The sequence below is a fragment of the Ctenopharyngodon idella genome, chromosome 6 (genome assembly GCF_019924925.1).
Source record: "Ctenopharyngodon idella isolate HZGC_01 chromosome 6, HZGC01, whole genome shotgun sequence".
Taxonomy (NCBI): Eukaryota; Metazoa; Chordata; class Actinopteri; order Cypriniformes; family Xenocyprididae; genus Ctenopharyngodon; species Ctenopharyngodon idella.
This window is the reverse complement of record NC_067225.1, coordinates 392,552-416,578: the sequence shown is the minus strand read 5'-3', so window position 1 is coordinate 416,578 and position 24,027 is coordinate 392,552. Positions and strand designations below refer to the sequence as shown.

The window sequence follows — 24,027 nt, the reverse complement described above, 5'->3', positions numbered from 1 at the left end:
CATAGCACCCAATATGGACAGAAAAACACAGAATTGTTGACATTTTTGCAGATTTATTAAAAAAGAAAAACTGAAATATCACATTGTCCTAAGTATTCAGACCCTTTGCTGTGACACTCATATATTTAACTCAGGTGCTGTCCATTTCTTCTGATCATCCTTGAGATGGTTCTACACCTTCATTTGAGTCCAGCTGTGTTTGATTATACTGATTGGACTTGATTAGGAAAGCCACACACCTGTCTATATAAGACCTTACAGCTCACAGTGCATGTCAGAGCAAATGAGAATCATGAGGTCAAAAGGAACTGCCTGAAGAGCTCAGAGACAGAATTGTGGCAAGGCACAGATCTGGCCAAGGTTACAAAAAAAAAAAATTCTGCTGCACTTAAGGTTCCTAAGAGCACAGTGGCCTCCATAATCCTTAAATGGAAGACGTTTGGGACAACCAGAACCCTTCCTAGAGCTGGCCGTCCGGCCAAACTGAGCTATCGGGGGAGAAGAGCCTTGGTGAGAGAGGTAAAGAAGAACTCAAAGATCACTGTGGCTGAGCTCCAGAGATGCAGTCGGGAGATGGGAGAAAGTTGTAGAAAGTCAACCATCATTGCAGCCCTCCACCAGTCGGGGCTTTATGGCAGAGTGGCCCGACGGAAGCCTCTCAGTGCAAGACACATGAAAAAACACCTGAAGGACTCCAAGATGGTGAGAAATAGATTCTCTGGTCTGATGAGACCAAGATAGAACTTTTTGGCCTTAATTCTAAGCGGTATGTGTGGAAAACCAGGCACTGCTCATCGCCTGTCCAATACAGTCCCAACAGTGAAGCATGGTGGTGGCAGCATCATGCTGTGGGGGTGTTTTTCAGCTGCAGGGACAGGACGACTGGTTGCAATCGAGGGAAAGATGAATTCGGCCAAGTACAGGGATATCCTGGACGAAAACCTTCTCCAGAGTGCTCAGGACCTCAGACTGGGCGGAAGGTTTACCTTCCAACAAGACAATGACCCTAAGCACACAGCTAAAATAACGTATAAGGATTATTTTAATAAGGAGTGGCTTCACAACTCTGTGACTGTTCTTGAATGGCCCAGCCAGAGCCCTGACTTAAACCCAATTGAGCATCTCTGGAGAGACCTAAAAATGGCTGTCCACCAACGTTTACCATCCAACCTGACAGAACTGGAGAGGATCTGCAAGGAGGAATGGCAGAGGATCCCCAAATCCAGGTGTGAAAAACTTGTTGCATCTTTCCCAAAAAGACTCATGGCTGTATTAGATCAAAAGGGTGCTTCTACTAAATACTGAGCAAAGGGTCTGAATACTTAGGACCATGTGATATTTCAGTTTTTCTTTTTTAATAAATCTGCAAAAATGTCAACAATTCTGTGTTTTTCTGTCAATATGGGGTGCTGTGTGTACATTGAGGAAAAAAATGAAATGATTTTAGCAAATGGCTGCAATATAACAAAGAGTGAAAAATTTAAGGGGGTCTGAATATTTTCCGTACCCACTGTACCTTAAAAAAAAACAAGTGTAACCATATTATATAATAATAATAATAATAATAATAATAATAATAATAATAATAGTAATAATGTATATGAAATAAAAATGTGTCATTTAGGCCTATTTTGCCACTTCTGTGTCAGTTTGTTGGTACGTCTATTTCAGAAAATAGAAATTATGTGCTCATTTTCATTTTTTGCGGTCTGAAGAGATATCGCGAGATTACACGAGACTACCACGAGGCAAACACCAGAGCCTGGAGCAGATCTGAGTTACCATGGAAACGGGGAAACGTCAAGCAGCAAGACTCCGTCTCGCTGTTGTTTTCACTGATTTTAGGTAAGTTTAGTCCATAAAATCACACAAATAATATATAAAACTGTTCCTGATACCTTTCTTACGTGTAATTGATACACTTCTGTTGAATATTTACTTAAAAGAAATTATTTAGTGTCATCGAAAAAGTCCGTTAGCATCTCAACCGTTTTCAGAAGCGGTTGGCTAACAAACTCTGTATTTTGAGCTCTTGTTTAATGAAAGTTTGGGCTTTTAATCGCATCTTTATGTGTAGATGAGATGTTATAATAGTTTTGTAAAGGTTTTGCTGGCAAATTGTTAATGGATGATAGTAAACTAATTTATTTAATGTTAAAGTTGCTGTGCCGTTAATCTGTGACGTCACTTACATGGAGCGCGAAAATTAAACTATTTCAAACACGTTTTGATCTCTAATGGTAAACAAATATGGATAAAAAATGTTCTGCAATTTCAGGGGCGACAGAATACCCCCTCTACGACAAAGGGGAAGCTGACAGAGGAGGAGGAAACACAGGTGAACTGAGAAAGCTCATTAAATACATTAAAATGCATTTATTTCACAATATATCTAACCTATATCACCATGCATCTACAATTTTCTTATTAGTTAAGTCTTCGACATCCAAACGTAAGTGACACTACATGTACGATACTGAATTCGAAAACTAAAAATATAAATGTTATCTTAAGAGATAGATATATATATATATATATATATATATATATATATATATATATATATATATATATATATATATATATATATATATAATTTTTTTATTTTTTTATTTTTTTATTATGTATATTATTCTTTCTCTTTTCTGCATTCCACCTCTGCTCTAGCATGGTTCCTTGTAATAAACCTGGCATTTTATACTAAATAATGTTGGCTCTGTGACAAATTGCATGTTATGTTCCTAGATCCTTCCATGCTGATGGCCTCCTGCACCCCAGCAGAGCTAAGCGACCTCCTGTCAAAGGCTATGAACCAGATGATAATAGTAAGCAAAACCTCAATCATACAGTACACTACTGTTGAAAAGTTGTGGGCCTGTAAGATTTTTACATGTTTTTGAAAGAAGTCTCACATTTTAAAATCATTAACCCCAGGTTGTTTCAGTGAGATTGTCCTTGAAAGGCCTGTAGGCTAAATAATCAGCTAAATGGGGGAACATTGGTGACAAATAAAATGTTATAATGCTTGTAGTTATAATCATTTATTTAACTAATATAACAGGATATCATGGTCATTAATCTATTTTATTGTATTTCTCTATGTCTGTTTGTAGTTATGTTTGCTAGTGAGACAGACGCCATACTGTTCCACTCAAATGTATTTATTTATTTGTTTGTATACATGCATTTTTTTATTTTTTACTTAAATACTTTTTTTACTTATAGATGCTGACTGTGGTTCAGGGGGTCGACAACTTTAAGCATGTAAGTTATTTTCGACAGAAATTTGGCCAACTTACTCATTGCTCATACTCTTTGCCTCTGATATGTTTGAATTATATCACCAATGCAATATCAGGGGGTAAAGATATCAGAGTTCTTAAAATTATGTTTACTCTTGTTACCAGATGAGATGTAATCTCTAGCGTTTGGTGCTGAGATTCTTCAGGACAAGGTCTTGATGCCATTCACACTCAGTACATGAAGATGGTGAGTTTCACAATAGCTGCACAGTCACAAATCAAGAGACTGACACAACAGGTTTTCATCCTTTATATACTTATATGTAGGGAGGGTACCAAAACCTGTTATTAAATGGGCCCTGGGGCTAAATTATGAAATGCCACAGTATCGATAAGCTTGGACATTTATTATTGCTTAGGACTGGGCGATATAACGTTATATATCGTTACCATGAAATAAAATGTCTATCGTTAGAGACTTTCAGTGGTGGAAAGGGTACTGAAAATGTGTACTTAAGTACAAGTACTTTTACTTGTAATTGAGTATTATTTCAGCAATGTAAGAGTACTGGTGTCAAAAAGTACTCGAGTAAAAAGTACAAATTACTCTTCTCAAAAACTACTCAAATTACAAATTACTAATTACTTTTTAGCCGGCGATATTTAATGAATTACCAAACAATATTCAATCAAATCATAGATCTAAGTAGAAAATTGCTACTTTCAATAAAGCACTTTCACCTTATTTATGAAGTGCATGAATTATAGTATAGTAATCAATTTGAATGGAGCGGTTTAATTCAAGTCTTCTGAAGAGACACGTCCGCTTTATATGATGAACAGATTTTAATATAGGCTTTTGTTTACATATTTAAACATTGCTCAATTACAATTACCATTCTCACTTAAATATTTGCTCACTCTGTGTATTTGTCTCTTTACAGTAGGGTAACTTTGTTGCAATAGCTCACATGCAGCACAAGAAAGCTTGATTTCAAACTGAATTGAATTTACAAAAAAGACAAGTAAACAGACATTAATAAAATAAGAACAAATAAAACAAATTACCTCAATTCCGTTGAGGTATATGAAATATAACACTGATTTTTTTTATGCCATGTATCTTAAAGGGTTAGTTTCACCCAAAAATTTCTGTCATTAATTAATTAATCATGTTGTTCCAAACTCGTAAGACCTTTGTTCATCTTCGGAACACAAATGAAGATATTTTTGATGAAATCTGAGCGCTTTCTAACCCTCCATAGACTGCAACGTTATTACCTTTTTATGGCCCAGAAAGGTAGTAAAGACTTCGTTAAAATAGTCTACGTGACTACAGGGGTTCAACCTTAATGTTATGAAGCGATGAGAATACTTTTTGTGTGCAGAAAAAAAAACGGCTTTATTTTTTGCACACAAAAAGTATTGTGGTCGCTTTATAACATTAAGGTTGAACCACTGTAGTCACATGGGCTATTTTAACAATGTCTTTACTATCTTTCTGGGCCTGCAAAAATATCTTCATTTGTGTTCTGTAGATTATATGAACTTATTATATGAACTTACTTAATGTCTTATGGGTTTGGAATGACATGAGGGTGAGTAATTAATGACAGAAATTTCATTTTTGGGTGCACTAACCCTTTAAGAGTCATATAATATGTTGTTTATTTAGATAAAAAGAACATCAGAATGGTTTGAGCTGTAATGTCTGTATATAGTGATGCAGTTAGACAGACTGGGTTATTTATATGTACAAATCATACAAATGCCCCATTCTGAAACATACATTTACATTATAAAGAAATTAAAGATCCACCTTTGTTTGTTGAAAGACTTTCTAGTGTATTTCACTTATAGCCAATACGATTTCCTGTAGCAGCTATGGGAGTGACGGTAAAGTTGACATCTTTCTCTCTACTGACTGCCGTTATCAATCTCTCTATTTTTTCATCTTTTTGAAAGTTGTGAAAACACTGTTTAGTTTTTCTTTTGCTATTTGAGAAAACTGGAACACAAAAAATATATTTAATTTATTCCCTCATTCACCGCAGACTTTTACCCAACTATAACGACTTCCACTTCTGAGAAACCCGGAAATATGAAAAGGTCTATAGTAAAAATTTAATTCCTGATTTTAAGGACTTTTCAGTGAACCATTTCTTTCCTTTATGTAGATTCACCAAACATCTGGCTGATTACTGGCAATTTGGTAGGAGATTGTTGTCTATATCACTGTCACTTCTTTTTCTAATTGATTTATTAACATTTTGTGATTTTCGATTACTTTGTGTAATGTTTCTCCATATAATTAGTAATATATGGAGCCCCCAGAGGAAACAATATAAACCTGCATTGGTAGATGCAACTGAATGAACTGTAAAGTGTAAGTATTAAAAATGATAATATGTTTTGATGTATGTTTGTTTTTAATATACACAGCAGTAAAGACAGTGGACAAGTGAAGAGAGTGGAGGGGACGGCATCAGAAAGGACCTTGAGCTTACGACTGTCTTGGATCACCCAAACCACAACTACACTATGTGTCCAAGCACTGAACAAGGCTTTTCTCCTTAAATATTAAATGTATTTAATTTAAGGCAGGGTTTTATTTTTCCTGCATAGTGAATTACTAGGTGGCTGCCTCTGTCAAATCTAATGCTGTCTCTAGCTATTAACAAAACTCAGGCAGGCAGTCACATGCTCCCATACCCCTTTTCCACCAACACAGTTCTGTTGCAGGCTCCTGGCCCGTGTCCATTCTCAAACTGTTCCACGCACCTCCACTGCACAAAGGGCAGTTCCAGGTCAGAAATATCGGTACCCTCCCTCTTCGACATCCTTCGCCAGTCATCACATTCACAACCACCACAGTCAACGCAAGTCAAGGTCCCTGGTCCACAGCATCAACCATCTTTGTAGGAAGATGAATACTGCATTTCTTGATTTATCTTTAAAATTGACAGTTTTCTTATGGAGTGCAATCCCTCTCTAGACGGACTGAGGTCTATCGGTCTTACAAAAAGACACTGCATATGATGTTCTCAAAATAAAATAAAAAAATAATTAAAATATTTAAGAATTTGTGCTTGTAAAGAGTTTTTTTTTTTTTAATCTAGTTGAAGGTATAGTACACATGAATGTGGGTACATAATACAGATTTTACTTCTGCATCATTTTGAGCTAGAAAAGCCTTGATTTAAGGTTTGTGCTGTAATTGTAGAAGAATAACCCTTTCATTTTCATATTGTATGCTACAGGTTTTTAATATTACCTCTAAACATTGCAAAGTTGAGATGTTTATTTGTTTTATACAGTATTTTTAGTATTTATTAGTGCATGTACAGTAATTATTTAGTATTGTCATGTTAGTACAAACGCAAACTAGATTGTAATTTCATGTAAAATAGTGTATTCATCCATGTTGAAGGTAAGAGGGTGAAACAACGTCGCATTTTCAACGTTGATCCAATTTGCAAAATCGAAAGGTAATCCAACATTAATTCAACCATAAGACGGTGAAAGCACGACGCGATATCAACGGTGAAACAACGTCGTAATTTCAACGATGAAACAACGTCACAATATTAACGTTGATCCAATTTGCAAAACCGAAAGGTAATCCAACGTTGATTCAACCATGGTACCCGACGTTGATTCACCGGTGAATCAACGTTGAAATGCCGGCTGGGAATGGAGGACAAAACCATCATCGCTGTACGATCCATTTTCATACTTTTATAGATACAGGAATAAAAAGGATCTTGCTTGGAAGAAAGCGAGTGAGGAGGTCGGACAATCTGGTAAGTTGTAAAAAACGCTCCTTAATCAATTTGAGATTATACACACACACACACATTATATATATATATATATATATATATATATATATATATATATATATATATATATATATATATATATATATATATATGAGAGAGAGAGAGAGAGAGAGAGACTACAAGCTAGCTAAAGCCGGCAAATTGAGCTTATTCGCCGTATTTTACAACTACTTTCCCGCTGACGAGTTGATGTGTTTATTCAGAGGAAGTGCGCAGAAACGAGACGAGCCACCTGGCAGAAGCCCCTCTCATGACGCGAATTCTCGTCTGTTGTGAAGTGAATTTCACGCGCGAATGAAGCGAGTAAACTCAAAATGTTCAAGTGTCAAACTACGCGCGAATAGCGCAATTTATTCACGCAAGTCGCGTCTGCTGTGACGCCCCATAAGACAGTAAACTCTACTCCGTAATTTATGGTCATACAGGTAAAAGCAAGACATAATTCATACATTTACAAAAGACACTTAAATAACGAAAACAAGCAGAATGTCCGTTTCCTTTCCTAGATCTTTGGAGTGCGCCACAATGAACCACTTTCGTTTTGTTAATCTGTAGACCTGAAATATTTTGCGTAGCCTATAGGCTTAAATATTCTTTTATTTTGTGTTATGTAGGCCTATATATTTATTTTGTTTCTCCATTCACAGAAGTTTCTCCATTCTCCATTTGTTCTCCATTCACAGAAGCGCTGCAGGTGCATGATTTCGCTGGTTTCAAAACGCACAACAAGCTATTAGCCTACTTGACATTCATTTTCACTTAAATGTAGGCCTAATGCTTGACCATTGGTGACATATCATCAGAAAAACTAATGGCAGAGCTTTGCGACTTACCTAACCGGGCATTTCACACACGTTGGATGCATCAGCGTCATATTTGCATAGGCTGTACTATTTGAATTTGTGATTGGTTGACTGCCAAATCAAAATATTAAACAGAACGATAAAATAACATTATTAACCGGTTAATGGCCATTTCAAATTAGCGTCTCTGTTCAGAATGATTAAATTTGATTTTGTTTCCGTTTCTAATTATGTTCCGGTCAAAATTTCGTTCGTTTCCGGTTTTCGTTTTCGTTCCTTGAACCGGTTCAGAGCCCTGCTTTCAATAAGGAATGATCAGAAGCAAATACAAACCAAAACTATTTAAGTATAAAAAAAATGCAACTTAAATAAAAAACAAAAAACAAAATAAAAAACATGCAGGCAGTTGCTATTGGAGGCAGTAACGTAAGAGATTAAAATGCAAAGTCAGTAATATTGAATACATTAGTACTCCACTAGGTGGCAAAAAGTGACTGTTTAAAAATTAATTTTTCATTTAATCCTTCATTCAAGAGTCGTTCAAAATGTCTATTAACTAAACAAGTATATGAAAACAGAATTAAATTTTTAAAAAGTGATTGAATGAATGATTCAAATTAATAATTTTAAATAAACAAACATGTCCTGTAGCTGCCCGAATGCATTTAGTCGTGATCACCATTTAAAAAAAAAAATAAAGTAAACAAAGCTGATTGTCAGTTTATCCAGAATTATGCAGCTCTAATTCAAAGGTGAATGTCTTTTCATCTGTGTTTTGTACCTTTTCATCTGCGTTTTGTAGCTGTATCTGGTGCTTTGTAGCAGGACTCGCGGCTGGGAGAGTTAGGGGCTGTTCACATATCGCGTCTTTTGCACGTGCAAGTTCGTTATTTCAAATGTAGGCGTGTTATTTCAAATGTTTCCAGGTGCGCCTATACCTTGGCGAGATGAAAACATCTCAACTTTTCAGAATGCTGCAAGCGCACCGCAGGTCATGTGACAAGAACCAACCGATCAGCTTCGGCCTTTCCGTAACAACATCGAAAGCTCAGCCGAACAGCTGATCATAGCTGTACAGGACGGGTTTTATATCTCATCTCCATAAATATATCTAGTTGTAAAGCTAATGCCAGGGCTAGAAATCCATTAATTCTTTGCTGATACTTCCTTTCATCTTGAGCGAAGTTCATGGTTGCATAGCAACGACAGACGCCGCGGGAGCGCTTTCCACGCATTTTTAGACACGACATGTGAACGGCTCCCTTCAGATTAATGCAGTGTTGAAGCAAAAGTCAGTGCCGATTGTAATGAACCGCGTGTAATGAGATAAGGTCTTTGTCGCAGGTCCTAGCAGATAGAAATAACTGTAAAATGCTCACTGCCGTTCGCCGTGCGAGAATGACTGAAAAAAGTCAGGAATCGATAAACAGAATCGAAATGCGCGCGTCGTATCGAATCCCCGGTTCTTTGAAATTTGGAACCGGTTCTAAAATGGAACTGGTTCTCGATACCCAACCCTACACAGCATGCGTCAAAAGAGAATGGCCTCGAAATCACGTAGTGATGTCTGGCTTCACTTTGACAAGATAGATGAAAATACAGTTCAATGCAAGCTGTGCAGCGCCAAGCTTTTATCTTGTGCTGAAAATATCCTTTTTAAATTCTATTCATAGTTAATTAAGCGATAACCATCAGTGATTTTCATATGGTAAAACATTTTGGTTGTTCAGAAAGTGCAAATTGAATCCAAAATATTGCTGAAATTTTAGAGTTAAAAAAAAAAAAAAAAAAAAAAAAAATTTACAATAGTGACAGTAATGTATCCTAATAGATATTGCATTTGTTGTGCTTTCGTTGGCTGCATTTTTAAAGCACAGTTGGAGTTACACTTTCAAGCTCACGTTTGCATTCGCGAACTTTTTGCAGATGTAATAGCTACATCTGATTAATCTAATATAGGATGTATTGGGATATCAACATTTATTAACATGCTGAATAAAAATACAGATGTTATAATAATGCAGCAGTGCTTTTTCGTCATATTTGTTCAATGGCATAGGCTAATTCCTATGGCTTCAAAAACGCACAGGCGATTTATGGAATCATTAATAATGTAGATGAAAATATAGCACAAATCTGCCATAAACATAGCATTATAATGAGAACTTTATAGAAATCTATAGTAAATTCTGTCCTTGCCCGTGTTTCAGCGCGCTGTCATGAAAGTGCATCACGGCGGGAGCTCTCACTCTCGCTATAGCGTGTAACTTAAAGTTCACTGGCATTTGCATGCTTTTTTGAAGATACCAGTTGTTATGTTACGTCTATGTTATGTATCTAAGTTATCTGATTAATATCATAGGATGTGTTAGGCCTGGGCGATAAAACGGTATTGATATTTATTGACGGTACGTCTTAATCGATAACGATAGAAAAAATGTGCGATATAACTCTCGATATAGTTTCACTTAAATGCATTAAAATGTAAACAGACATGAAGTTCGGTTGCATGAACAACTCTCAAGCTCACTCCGTCCCTGGATCACAAACAGACGCGCTACAAGTGACACGCAAACAAGTTGCTGTGGCGTTCAGTTGCGCAATCGCCACGTGAGATCAGAACACACAAACACATGAAAACGAATGCTGTACCTGCCGGCGACAAGGAGATTGTGAATAAAAAAGCTCCTCAGTGTGGCAGTTTCATGGTTTCCTTACGTCTTACAGTTGATCTACTTCAAAGTTCGTCTTTAGAGAACAGTTATGTCGGTATTAACAGCTGCACAAACAGGGCTTTCAACAACACAGTATCTTTATTTCTGTGTTACAAATATTCAAATTATCACAGAAGAACTGAGATAAAAGTTTATAGTTCAGATAAAACACTAGTGTCTATGTTATCGATCAAAATAGAGCAAACCAGCTTTTGAAAGAAAATGCGTCGTTTTCAGCGCCAAGTTATCAATTACATTGTTTCACCACCAGGTGGCGACAAGTGACTGTTAAATGTATTTGACGTTGACTCTTCATTCAACAAACTCTTTCAAATACACCGATTCATCTAGTAATAAAACAAGAGTACTTATGAGAGTACTCATGTAAGAGTACTTACATGTAATTGAATCATACAGATTTTTCTTTCAATAATTCAAATAAATGTAAAATTTTAAAATAGATTGCAGCAATTAATATTTTGTCAGAACCTCTAGTAAATTAAATGTTATTTTGTTTTTGTTGTCATTCAGAATCGTGATCTCAGTTTGAAACAAAGTTTCTCAATTTATCCAGAATTGTGCAGCTCTAAGTTTCTTTAACACTTATTAATCTTCATATAAAATCAGAAAGATTTGTTTACATTTTATTTTGCTTTGTTTTAAAATGATTTGTTGTTTGCCTTAAGTGCATTGGCTAGGACATTTTTTTTTCCTATTTTTCTCAATAATTATCAGTACCAATCAATATGAAACATTATATCATGATAATTTTTTTTAGCTGTATCACCCAGCCCTAGGATGTATCATAGAACAGGCTTCAGTTTATTGGCATAATATTCTTTATTAATAACATTGCTGCATCATAATCATAATCTAACAGTGTTCTAATCACGTGTTCATGTTTTCATAGACAAGTTATGTCATTTTTATTTTTAACATTCATTTTCATAACAGTCTTCAAATATTATTATTATTATTATTATTATTACCACTACTACTACTTCCATGAAGGCCATGCCCCGCCCCCCCGAGTACTTGATTACTCGTTTTTGAAACCTATCGATGATCTAAATTAAAAATTGCTTAAAATGCCCATTCCTAGTTGTCGCCTCACGTCAGCTGCGTTGGGGGCCGTCAGACATTCCGTCAAAGGACGCAGAGTCTCCCTCGGCACCAGTGTTTTTTTTTCCTTCCACGCTCTTGTTTTATTTGCGCCTGGCACTGAGGCGAAATTATTGTGTGCACCTGAGAAGTATCCCATGTGTTGTGGTCGTAAAATACTGTTATACATAAACTCAAGTCTGGTCAAGATTAAAAAAAAATATATAAAATAAAAAAAAATAGAGATGGCAATTATGAGTGGGGTGGTATTACTCTTTTGTCAACTGTTTTTTTGACAGGAATTATGAATATGATAATATAATGAATATAAAACAAAAAACAAGCAAGAATTCATGGTTGAAATTAGGTTAAATTAAAGCTCAAACAGCCTAAAAAAAACTTCATGCAGCAACTAAATTTAGATATAGAGGCATGTCTTTTTATCGACGTCTTTTGACCAGAAAAAGATTTCACCTTTCACCCAAATCTCAACGTTTTTGAGACATCTTGCAAAGTTGCCTTTTCAACTAGTTTTTGCTGGGTGGGGAGGCACCCTAATCACGTGGGCCCCTAGGCTACAGTGTAGGTTAGCCTATGCGTTTATCTGCCCCTGGCAGCTACCATCCACTCAATTCAAACCTTATGAATTTTAACTTCACTTACTGTAGCTTTGAAAGCCCTTTCCATGTAGACATCATCTTCTTTCCAAACTCTGACAACCTAAAACATAAAAAGCATGGGTAAGTTCCCGGCATGTGAAAGTAAATTATTCTTATGGGAAACATCATGTCTTCTTACCTTATTATCAGTTACGACCACATATTCCTGGGACTGCGTGTTAAAAACAGCGGGGCAGGTGATTATCTGCCCCTGTTTTACTGTCCAACTGCCCGTAGGCTTCTGATCAGACACCTAGTAATAAACAGTAACACAAACAGCTAATACATCTCTTACTAAATAACATTTGATATCGTTGGAGAATCCTGTTTGTGATGTAACGCTCATGCTTACACGCTAGAATTTAACCCAGCACCGCGTGCAATTGTTTCTTACAAGACAAACCGTATTTATATCTAACTCATTTTACCTTGTAAACAGTAACAGATCTCGAAGAGTCAGTGACGAGGACATGATCGATATCTCTGCCCAGTTCAATCCCCAGAATCCCTGAAATTGAGGAATTTTGTGCTGGTCCAACTCCACACAACGTGTATCCCTCGTACAGCGCTGCCATGTTTCTTTCCGCACGCCCTTCTTCTTCTTTGGTGTTTATTGGCGGTTGGCAACCCGACTTACTGGTGCATTACCGCCACCGACTGGACTGGAGTGTGGATCATGGCGTTTGCTTAAGCCAAGTTTACACTACAGGACTTTAAAAGTCGGCAGATCGCTGTGCTGTTCAGACTACATGACTTGCTGTGGAGTCTTGAAGTCGTTGTGTGTGTTCAACAGTTTTGTTGCAAAGCACAATATTATCAGAGCTCTCAAGTTTTATTAAAAGTTTGGAGTGAGATTACATCTATTAGGGGAGGAGCCACTCAAATATTTGCAGCAGCGGCCCCTCTGCCCCACCAAATTCTCTCAAGTTTTTGCTAGCAGTTTAATTTTACCTACAGTGTTGTTCACAATTGACCGGCACAAATAGAAATTATGGTGCTTGTTGACTGAAGTGCCTGTTCTTTGGCCTGATGACCTTTATGTTTTATATGCCTGTTCACACCTGAGTTCTCCTGTCTGCAAACAGAGCACCAGTTGTAGGAGCTGCTGGTGCCTATGGTAATGAATGGCCATTTGGTTGACCACTCACTTTTTAAAGTACACCTGGTGGCTGCTCCACTTAATGCTTTCTTCTTCTTCCCTGTCTTGTCCACTGTCTCCTCTATGGTCTCTTCTACTTTCTCTCCAACTGTCACTCTTACTATCTTCTCCACTGTCTCTGCCTCCACCTCTTCCACTGTCTCCTGCTCTGATCTAGCAACCTTTTTAGGGGGCTGACCCTTTGGTGCCCAGAATGAAATAATACTCTTTTGCTTTTTCTCTGACATCTTTGAAACAGACAAATGCAATGATTAATGTATGCATTGCCAGTAAATTAAATATTACTGAAATGATAGCCAGAGAGCTCTGCTTTAAGAGATGTAGTCTTAACATTGCTGAAAAGAGTATTAATACAGTAGAATTTGAAATAAAATAATGAAATACATCTCTAGTACTTTCCTTAGTTTCAGATAGCCAAACTAAGCTAAAGCAGTTGGGAGAGTTTTTGATGGCATCAATAATAATTTAGCATGAATTTGGCTATATTCCCCAACATCAGCTCTCACTATTTTTGATCACAGGCAAGTGTTTTCTTCTAGGAATTGTAAAATCAAAATGCTAAAAAAAAAAATGAAGGGGTTGGGTGTAGTTTTGGTTTGAACATTGGGGGGTTTAGTGGGGTCACAGGGCATGCTCCCTCATGAGATTTATTTGTGCGCTTATTTGTTTATTTTTGCAAAATGGTCTTTTTTGTGGTTACATCCACATACAAAGTTGGTTAACATAGCTGCATGTATTTTATATTTAAGCATCTAAAATCTTAAGCATTTTGACAGAATTTTACTTAAAGAACATTACTTAAACGGTTCTATTGAAAATGTTAATTTCCTGTCATCTGCTAGGTTTTTCCTAATATCTGTAATTATTAGCAGAACACATTTTACACATGGGGAAAATCAATTGTGCTCTTGTCTTAATTCTAACTTGTACTTGGCCTTTTGAAAAACTATAGTTCTTGTAATTGTCTTGTAACATATTTATAGAATTTGTTACAATAAGGATATAATTACAGGTAAAAGCAGCCTATACACATAGTAACTATAGCACAGTATGCCACAGTTGTAATATAAATCTTTGGTAAAAATCTATTCCCTTAACAGATAATCTATTATAAATTCTACAAGTTAGTCAATTTACCACAATAAATACAATAGGTAAATTCTAGTATAGGAGGTCTTTCTATTTTATGTTGGTGCAGGATGATATTTTCTCAGCGTCGCGATAGGAAATCTTATCAAATCTTATCAAACTTTTGAAGCGCACTGGTGAACGCGCGCAGAGTATACAGCCATTCGCGCGCCACGCATGCACAATTAAATAAACTGGGCTTCGGTCATGTTGCGCAGATAATTGGTCCGTTCCGTTCGTACGGGAACTTGGTGCTTATAATAGTTCAACGAGCGATGTATAATAGCCTCCTCCTATAATTGTATATAGAGGGACAAGTTATCCCTTACTTCTCAGCGTGAGCAATACAAGGTGTGGCGTGTGAGCGTGTGAAATGGTTGAAATGCGTGTGTCTCACGGTGAATGCGTGAGACTTGAGAGCCCTGAATATTATGGTGAAATTAGATCTCGTGTTTGTTGAGTTAAAACCAAATTATTGTTGTATAAGCAAGCATAGCAAGCATCATAGCAAAAAGGCTAACAAACTTAAGAGTTATACCCACCAATTAACATTAGCCCTTCGTTCATGACATGGATACTGTAATAATCATACAGAGAGAACATAGTTGCATACCTTTATCTTTTGCTCGTTTCTCCTCTTCTTCTTTTCTTTTTTTTTCTAAATTGGGAACCTGATGGCTTTGACCTTTTCCTGTCCATCTCTGTGTTTATTTGGCACTCGATTTCCCATCCCCCCAACACTAGCCACGTTTACATGGAGCATTGTAATCGGTTTAAAAGTCCAATCCGAATGAAAATGAACACCATATAAACACCTCAATCAGAATAAAAATGCCCAAACCGAATGAAATTGTAATCGGTTTGAGAGAGGTGGGATAAACCTTTCTATAAACTGAACAAAATAAAAAGTCTGCCATGTAAACGAGTTAAACCGATTACTTTGCGTCTACGTCATCACGTCAAGCGGTCAGGGGTCGTCAGAATGCAAAATGTTGGCGGCAAAATTAAACTGGAGTAAAACTGAAACAACACATTTATTAAATACATTGAAGGAACTCAATGAATCATTACTATGGACCTTCATCCACATGCTTCTGCTTTACGGAGGAGGGAAGGGTAGTATTGAGATGCTTCTTAGAGATGCACAGCCACCAAACAAGTCAGCTTCCTGTTCCCGTCTTTTCCTCATACCATCCAGCAGTAATATGCTGCAAATTTCACGCTGTTGCTTGATTAAGAGCAACACTTTACATAAAAAATAGCATGCATAAGAAATAACAGAACTCCATGTTGACAGGAATACAAGGCGGCAAACAGGACATAAGCTAATGTGCGCATGTCACAAAGTCATTCAGATCGAAAGCGCCGGTGCATGTAAACACCATATCGGATTAGATAACGTCTCATGTAAACACCGAATCTTTCAATCGAAATGATTTTAATCGAAATGACAAAAAAATCCCCCCAACACTAGCCACGTTTACATGGAGCATTGTAATCGGTTTAAAAGTCCAATCCGAATGAAAATGAACACCATATAAACACCTCAATCGGAATAAAAATGCCCAAACCGAATGAAATTGTAATCGGTTTGAGAGAGGTGGGATAAACCTTTCTATAAACTGAACAAAATAAAAAGTCTGCCATGTAAACGAGTTAAACCGATTACTTTGCGTCTACGTCATCACGTCAAGCGGTCAGCGGTCGTCAGAATGCAAAATGTTGGCGGCAAAATTAAACTGGAGTAAAACTGAAACAACACATTTATTAAATACATTGAAGGAACTCAATGAATCATTACTATGGACCTTCATCCACATGCTTCTGCTTTACGGAGGAGGGAAGGGTAGTATTGAGATGCTTCTTAGAGATGCACAGCCACCAAACAAGTCAGCTTCCTGTTCCCGTCTTTTCCTCATACCATCCAGCAGTAATATGCTGCAAATTTCACGCTGTTGCTTGATTAAGAGCAACACTTTACATAAAAAATAGCATGCATAAGAAATAACAGAACTCCATGTTGACAGGAATACAAGGCGGCAAACAGGACATAAGCTAATGTGCGCATGTCACAAAGTCATTCAGATCGAAAGCGCCGGTGCATGTAAACACCATATCGGATTAGATAACGTCTCATGTAAACACCGAATCTTTCAATCGGAATGATTTTAATCGGAATGACAAAAAAGTGTACATGTAAACGTGGCTAGTGTCACTCACGACCAGAAGTCAAGACTAAACCATTTCACCTTGGTGACCACATAATCGTTTTGTATTACTTATTTTTATTAGCCATTTCACACAATTCAGAAAAACAAAAATGTGCAGGAAATATAGGCCAATATTTATAATATTATGAATGAAATGTGCGTTATTTGGAAGAAAGTCCAAATTGGAAGAAATAAAAATAAAAAGGACCCCTACCCCCTCACACGCACAACCCAATTTTTCCTCCGAATTTCTTCAAAAGATTAGTCACTTAAAACAAAGGTAGTAAGATGAAAAACTAGGGGGTTATTTCTGTTCCATCATTCCAAATAAAAAATTAATCAAATTCACAAATAAATAAAATGAAGATTCGTAAATAGCTAAAAAAAAAAATTGTCACAAACACAACTCTGCCTGCTATTAATTTGTGAATCACTTTGTGTGCATTTGTGGATCGCTCCTTGTGCATTTGTGGATTACCGCACGCGTTTGTGGATTTTGAAGCAATTCTAGCGTCAAGTCCAAAGACTATAGATATACAAAGACGGTGCACTTCTATTTACTTACGAGAGAAACTGCAATGCGCAATCCTCTTGTTAAGTCTGACGTCACGATTTGCCTCTTCTGGGTCCAAACTCTCTACTCTACGGCCCTGTCCCAAATGGCACCCTAAACACTTGCGGTCTTTCTACAAGTCCGCGCTTTCGTGACGTAAACGATTCTTTGACTGTCAGGAAGAAGTCTGCTGCAGAGCTCGCTTCAGTGCGGGCTTGGCAAAAGTGCGCATCGAGGGCACATATCGAACGCAAAGGGGGCGCTCACGAGCACCCTTCTGAAACCTAAAATGACAAATGGGACACCCTACTATACGCGGCAGCCATTGAAAGTCCACAAGACCGTAAGTGCATATGAAGTGTGCCTTTTGAAACATGGCCTACCGGGGGCGGGATCGCTTGCAGTAAAGTATTAAAATTAAGAGATTAACTGTAATTAGATTCTGAGCAGAGTTTGAACATGTTCTGTAAGCTTTATTTGATCATCCATATGTCTACATGGGGAAAAAAAGAGAACGATGAAGGCAGCTAAACAGGCCGTTGCAACAGGTTCAACGAACCCCCTCTTGTCTAGCTGTCATGACCACGCAAACTTCGGCCAGCTGTCTCTGGTGTTCTCAGAAGATTAATTCCCCTCATATCCAGTGACACCATGTAAACCTCTTGCTGTCATGGGGTGTGAACAAAGGACTCAAATGCAGAGGATTCGTGAACAGAGTTTATTAAACTTTGGGAAAAAACAACATTCATAATAAGTGACACACGTCACGTGAACAGAATGTAATGAAATGTATGGGAGCTCTAGAGCTAACAGAGGTCGGACACAAATCACACACACATAACAGTTCCACGATCATACGAAACGCATATGATCTACTGACAACAAGGGGAATATACTACTGACAGCAGAGAATATAAGGGAAATGGGAACGACCGTCAGGTGAGGAAAATCAGCTTGTGATCTGTACAATGCTGCAACATCAGCGCTGGTTGCCCAGGTCATGAGCTGCATAAAATGACAATACAAACACAGACTACAGGGGAAAGCTGATGATGCACCCTGAACTGTGCATCTAAAAAAAGCTCTACTTAAAGATGAATGTGCAATTTCCTCATCTAACTCGGACATAGTTGATACCCATATCCTCTCAAAACTGATCAACACAAGGTCAGATGCCTTAAAATAATGGGAGGGCTAAACACCTTGAAAATAGGTCTAAAACTGACAATCAACTTTGCTTGCAGAGAAATAAAGGATGCCGAAACTGGTGTATCCAAAAGATCATGTTTATGACAATTTTCTTTATTCATATTATTATTAATTTCTGATTTATTCCTTATCAATTTTATCTTTATATTTATATTTATATATCCATGTATTCCTATTTCACATATTATCCTTCATTATATATTCAAGTATTTACTATTTATTTGTATTTACTGTTTATTTGTATTTATTATTGTTACTCATTTATGTTTATCTTTTACTCTATTACATTTTATTCATGTAGTGTTATTCAAGAATATGCCTGTTGTATTCACATGTTCCTATATGTTATATATACTTTTATACATTTTGGTACTTGTGTTTTGTCAGATATCGGACGCCATTACTGCCTGAGCGATAATGTTTCTCAGAATTAATAATTCACGGTACTAGTGTCACGATCTCCATTCACCATGCCTGTCACCACAGCACACTGCATATCCCATAATCCTCTCTGGCTACCAATCACCACACCTGTCTGCCATCAGACTCATAAGTTCCTCCATAAAAGCCAGCACCAAACACACATGCTTTGTCTGGTCTCATCGCTGAATAGGGCTGCTTACATTTATGTGGTCTATGACTAAGGGTGTTCTCACACTAGGCGCTCAAACATCTTTATTACTACTTTGATAGTACGCTGATCAATTCATGTTATTAATTCAAGTGTATTTGGGTTTATAACAGATTTGCTTCTCACCTTATTGATGAACAGGAATTGTAGTTTGCGAGTAAAGCTGCAAATTCCTCCATTAACGTCAACTGCCTTCGTCATAATTCTCTGATACGAGCTATCGTAAATCGCTGTGCGGCATAAATTATGAATAGCCTATATTAGGCAGTATCTTAGTGAAATTGTATTTCTTCCTGTTTTCTTCCATTCAAAAAGTTGCATCGTATATGACGTAAGTGTGCTCCGGCCTGGAACGTTAAGTGCAATGTGAGTGCGGGTCAGCGGGGGAGTGGGGAGGGGGGCAATCGCGCTAGGGCTCGGTTCAAGGCAACCGTGCCTAGTGTGAGTACACCCTAAGGCTCCCTGTATGTATTTATGCTACCTACTTGTGACTACTTACCTGTGTTGTTCCCAACGGAGCTCCTTACCTACTCACCTTGGATTACTTACCTGTCGTCATCCAGTCTTCAGTGTCCATCAGTCTTCTGCCACACCAGTCAGCAACTGCAAGACAAAGAACTGTTATTCATTGAGCTAAGTGTCTCAAGTCCTTCACTAAACTCATTTACTCACCTGCTTGTATTACTTGCATCTCTGACATACCTGCAAATAAAGACCTTGTTGTGAACATTATCTCACTATGTTGTCTTCTTCTGTTCTTGTGACAGAAGGCCAGACCATCACCAATTACAGCATGAGCATACTAATTTGCCCAACTGATCTGTTGTATTCCCTCACTCAAAATGGCTGGCATACCTCCTGATGAACCACATTTTCGCCAGGTTCGGACTGCCACTGAGAGTCAACTCCGAAAGAGGCACTCACTTTACGGCCGAGATCATGCAGCAGATTTGGAGACTTCTGGGCGTACAAGCCCAATTGCACATCAGCCACCATCCATTCTCATTGGGCCAAGTGGAACGGTCCATAGAACTGTGGTCAGCATGCTGAGAAAGTATGTGTCTGCCAACCAGAAAGACTGGGACGTGAAACTTCCTCTGGTGCTCATGGCCATCAGAGCCACTCCACAGGAGTCAACTCAGGTGTCTCCCTTTGAACTAATGACTGGGCGATAGATGACTCTGCCGCTGCAACTGCTGTATCAAACGGGAGACTCCAGCCTTGTCACCGCCTACACCACTCACCAGTACCTCGACGAGCTACACTGGCACCTGAGAACAACATTTGCTTTTGCCCAACAACAGCTGAAGTGCTGAAGGCCAGAAAGCATATTACGACTGGAAAGCGTCACACCAGGAACTGGATGTGGGTGACAGGGTCTGCTACTACCGTTTCACCCAGCCACCCAAGACAGCCTCCAAGCGGCTGTCAAAGAAATTTCTGTCCCACTGGACGGGACCTCATGAGCCGGGTCTGGCATCAGGCATTGTACTGAAGGAACAACCTGGACTCCTGATCACCAACTGCAAGACCTAGATTCAAAAAGTGTATGTGCGGCTTGACCCCCGCAACGTCTACAAAGCACACTATCCCAGCAAAATGGCACAATACAGCTGGGCAGGTGCCCGATGGACGGAGGACTCCCTCACTCACGCGGAGGCCGATGTCAAGCATATGCTCACCCAACTGGAGAAAATGCCTGTCACACAAGCTGAGTTAAGTGGACATAACCGACACACCAAACGGTTCTTGGGAGCTTTGCTCGGAGCCGCCGCTGCTGTTGGGACCCTATTTAACCTCGGCATGTCTAGTGTCAACGCAGTGAGCCTAGCCACCATAAGATGGCATGTGGCTGAAATTCAGACTGAGATTCCACAGCTGAGAGAACAACTCGCAATACAGAGTAAAATTCTGCAAACAATCGGCAAAGCTCTGAAAGGCACTGTGGTGGTTCTCAATACTCACAGTGTCCTGCAGAACCAAACGGTGAACTCAATGAAGCAACTGTTTACCGTCTTCCAAAATGACTTTGCCCAAACTCAGCTGGTCACAGCTCTGATGACAGACATGCTGCGGGAGGTGAGCTCCTCCATGGACAGCTTGGCCATGGGTAGGATTCCCCCGTACCTTGTACCCCTGAGATTCGTACAAACTGTGCTGGCCTTTGCTACCGTCAGACCCACGGACCCTCTTCAAACCCACCTTGCCTACTCTCTGGGTAGTGCCATCCTACTACACGTCGACCCCGAGCAGAGTGAGGTGGCCTTCCTCCTAAATCTACCCATCATTGAATCAGATAACATCTACAGACATTGTCAATGTCGGGTTTTGGCAGGGTAACACCCATATCAAGATATACACACCAGATGTGGTGGCCTACCACGACAGCAACCCACAGCTGTACCTGGCTCCCAATTTGCCCATGTGTATTTTGACCAAAGACATTCACTACCACTGCCCTAGCAAGCCTTTCCTCAAAGAAAACACTGAAGGAATCTGCAGGTTGGAGCCCATGATCCGTAACACACGCTGCCCTGCCGAGGCCAAGCCTTGCACCCAAGTCATCGGAACACAAGCTGAGATTGTGGGCAATTGATGGCTCGTCAACACCCCCACTCGCACTGCCACTCGTGTCAGCCTGCCCAACCAGAGTATGTGGATTCAGGTACCCACAGGTGCCATCCTCCACCTTGATGATCTGGCATTGTACCATCTCCCAAGTGAAGAGTACCAGTCAGGACTGGAAATACCATCCTTCTTCAAGAATCACAACTTCACCCTAGATCCAGAACTGGAACTGAGGATTGAGAAAGGGGGATCCCAGCTAATCAACATTACTCCCATCGACACAGCCCTCCAAGCACTGTCCCGACTGCCCATCCTGACCACCTCACCTATAGTCCAGGCTTGGACTGCTGCTGACACAGCCCTTTGCCTCTCCACGGCAATCGGGTACACACTGACACTGGGCCTGGCCTTCATCCTGTTCAAAAGGATCAAAGGGATGCGAGAGTCCATGGACAAGTGCCTGCCTGCCCCTCCTCGAGGCTTCAAAAGGAGACCGTACCAAGACGGAGAATATGCCAAGCCTCATCGAGATAGACCCTCTATCTGAGGAACCAAAGGCCCAGGACAAGTAGGAACCACCTGCTGCTTGACCATCATGATCCATTTGCCATCCAACCATTGTTACTGTCCAACGATGTCCACACATGAACTTCGTCGGCTGAAAGGGGGACTGTAGCGTCTGGAGAGGATCAAGATCATCAAACCAACTTTGAATTTGAAAAGCTTTTAGCCTTTTGAACTTCTCATGTAAATCTCACATTAGGCTCCGGCCTGGCTGAAGTTTATGGCTCACTCAACAGCTTTGTTGTGAGGTGTGAGACAACTCAGATATCCATAAAACTCTCCCTTTTTGACTTCACAAACATCTTTATCAACTCAGATCGAATTACCCTAAACCAGGCCTGAATTACAGACAACCCAATACACACACACACACACACACACACAGAAACATAGAAGGACTCTCTTTAACTCATAAGTTAAATTCCAGAAATGTATTCAATGTACTCCAGAATAGTGTTGCACAATATACCGGTACTAGAAAGGTATCGCGATACCCTGCTTTTAAAAACGGTCCGGTTATTCATTTTATTAATACCGGTACTCTGAGTGCCAGCTGTATTTCCCGATGTGCGACAGCAGGGGGCAGTGTGCGTGCAGCACGCTGCTTCTAAGGCACATTGAGTGCGTGTTTATTCCTGTCAACTACGCAAGGAGAGGTATGGCTGAAAATACAGGTGCTCTTGCAGACCGTCCACAAATTGTTAAGAAAGCAGATGCACGAAGCGAAATATGGCATTATTTTGCTTACATTGCCGACAGTCAGGGCAAGCCCACGGACACCACAAAGCCCGTCTGCAAAAGATGTTACAAAATAACGCAAGCGAAGGGAGCCAACACATCCAACTTGGCAAAGCATCTTGCCGACAAACATCCCGATTTGTACAAAGTATTTAAAGAGCGACAGGTTAGTGAATGTGATACCAGCATTATGTGTATGCTCTCAGACATTAAATGAGTGTTATTTATCTATTTTACTCGTGCAAGCAGACCTCTGCAAAGAGGTGTATTATTGAGTCTAAGTTTAATAAGTGATATCTGGTTGCAAAAATAAAATTAATTTAAAAATACATAAATATGTGAAGTTTATATACAGTTATTTTAAATCAATTTATGCTTTAACATTGCTCTAATTATTTACAGTAATCTAATTTTTACAATAATTTTACTAATTATAATTTTAATAATTTTGTCAAAAACACCTACATGTATAACAAAAAAAAAAAACAGGAAAAAAGCATAACAGAAAATAATTTACAATTTTATTGAGCATGAAAATAATAAACATTAAAAATTATATTAAATCTAAGTCTGTAACTTCAAGGCAATGAAGTTCAAATCCAGAATTATCAGCCTGCACACTGGTCTGCCAAAGAAGACTGAACACAAAAGACTTATTACATATCCTTGGTGAAGGTCTGTGCTATCAAACTAAGAAAGTAAATTATAAAGTGTTAAAACATTAGCATAATCTATCCATCTCCCCTACCCCCACAGCCAAACAAACCAATGCCAGCAGAACCGGCCACCATGCAGATGAGGCAGCCCTCCCTTCCAGCTGTTTTTCAAGCACACCACAAATATGACAAAGACTTAAAAGATGCAAAAAGATTAAACAAAACAGTAGCTGAGTTTATCTGTCTTGAT

At 38.8% G+C, this 24,027-nt stretch overlaps 1 protein-coding gene across 1 annotated transcript in view; it reads right to left on the bottom strand.

Moving 5' to 3' along the window:
* The window catches only part of nol11 (nucleolar protein 11), a 57,791-nt gene extending 44,763 nt beyond the window's left edge, over nt 1-13,028 (bottom strand). Inside the window, exons 1-3 of the mRNA XM_051895862.1 lie at nt 12,790-13,028; nt 12,501-12,614; nt 12,366-12,422 (exon numbers count right to left, since the gene is read on the bottom strand). Coding sequence (XP_051751822.1) covers nt 12,366-12,422; nt 12,501-12,614; nt 12,790-12,936 — 318 coding nt within the window. The 5' untranslated portion in view covers nt 12,937-13,028. The remainder of the gene's footprint in view (nt 1-12,365; nt 12,423-12,500; nt 12,615-12,789) is intronic.
* Nucleotides 13,029-24,027: the final 10,999 nt, after the last annotated feature.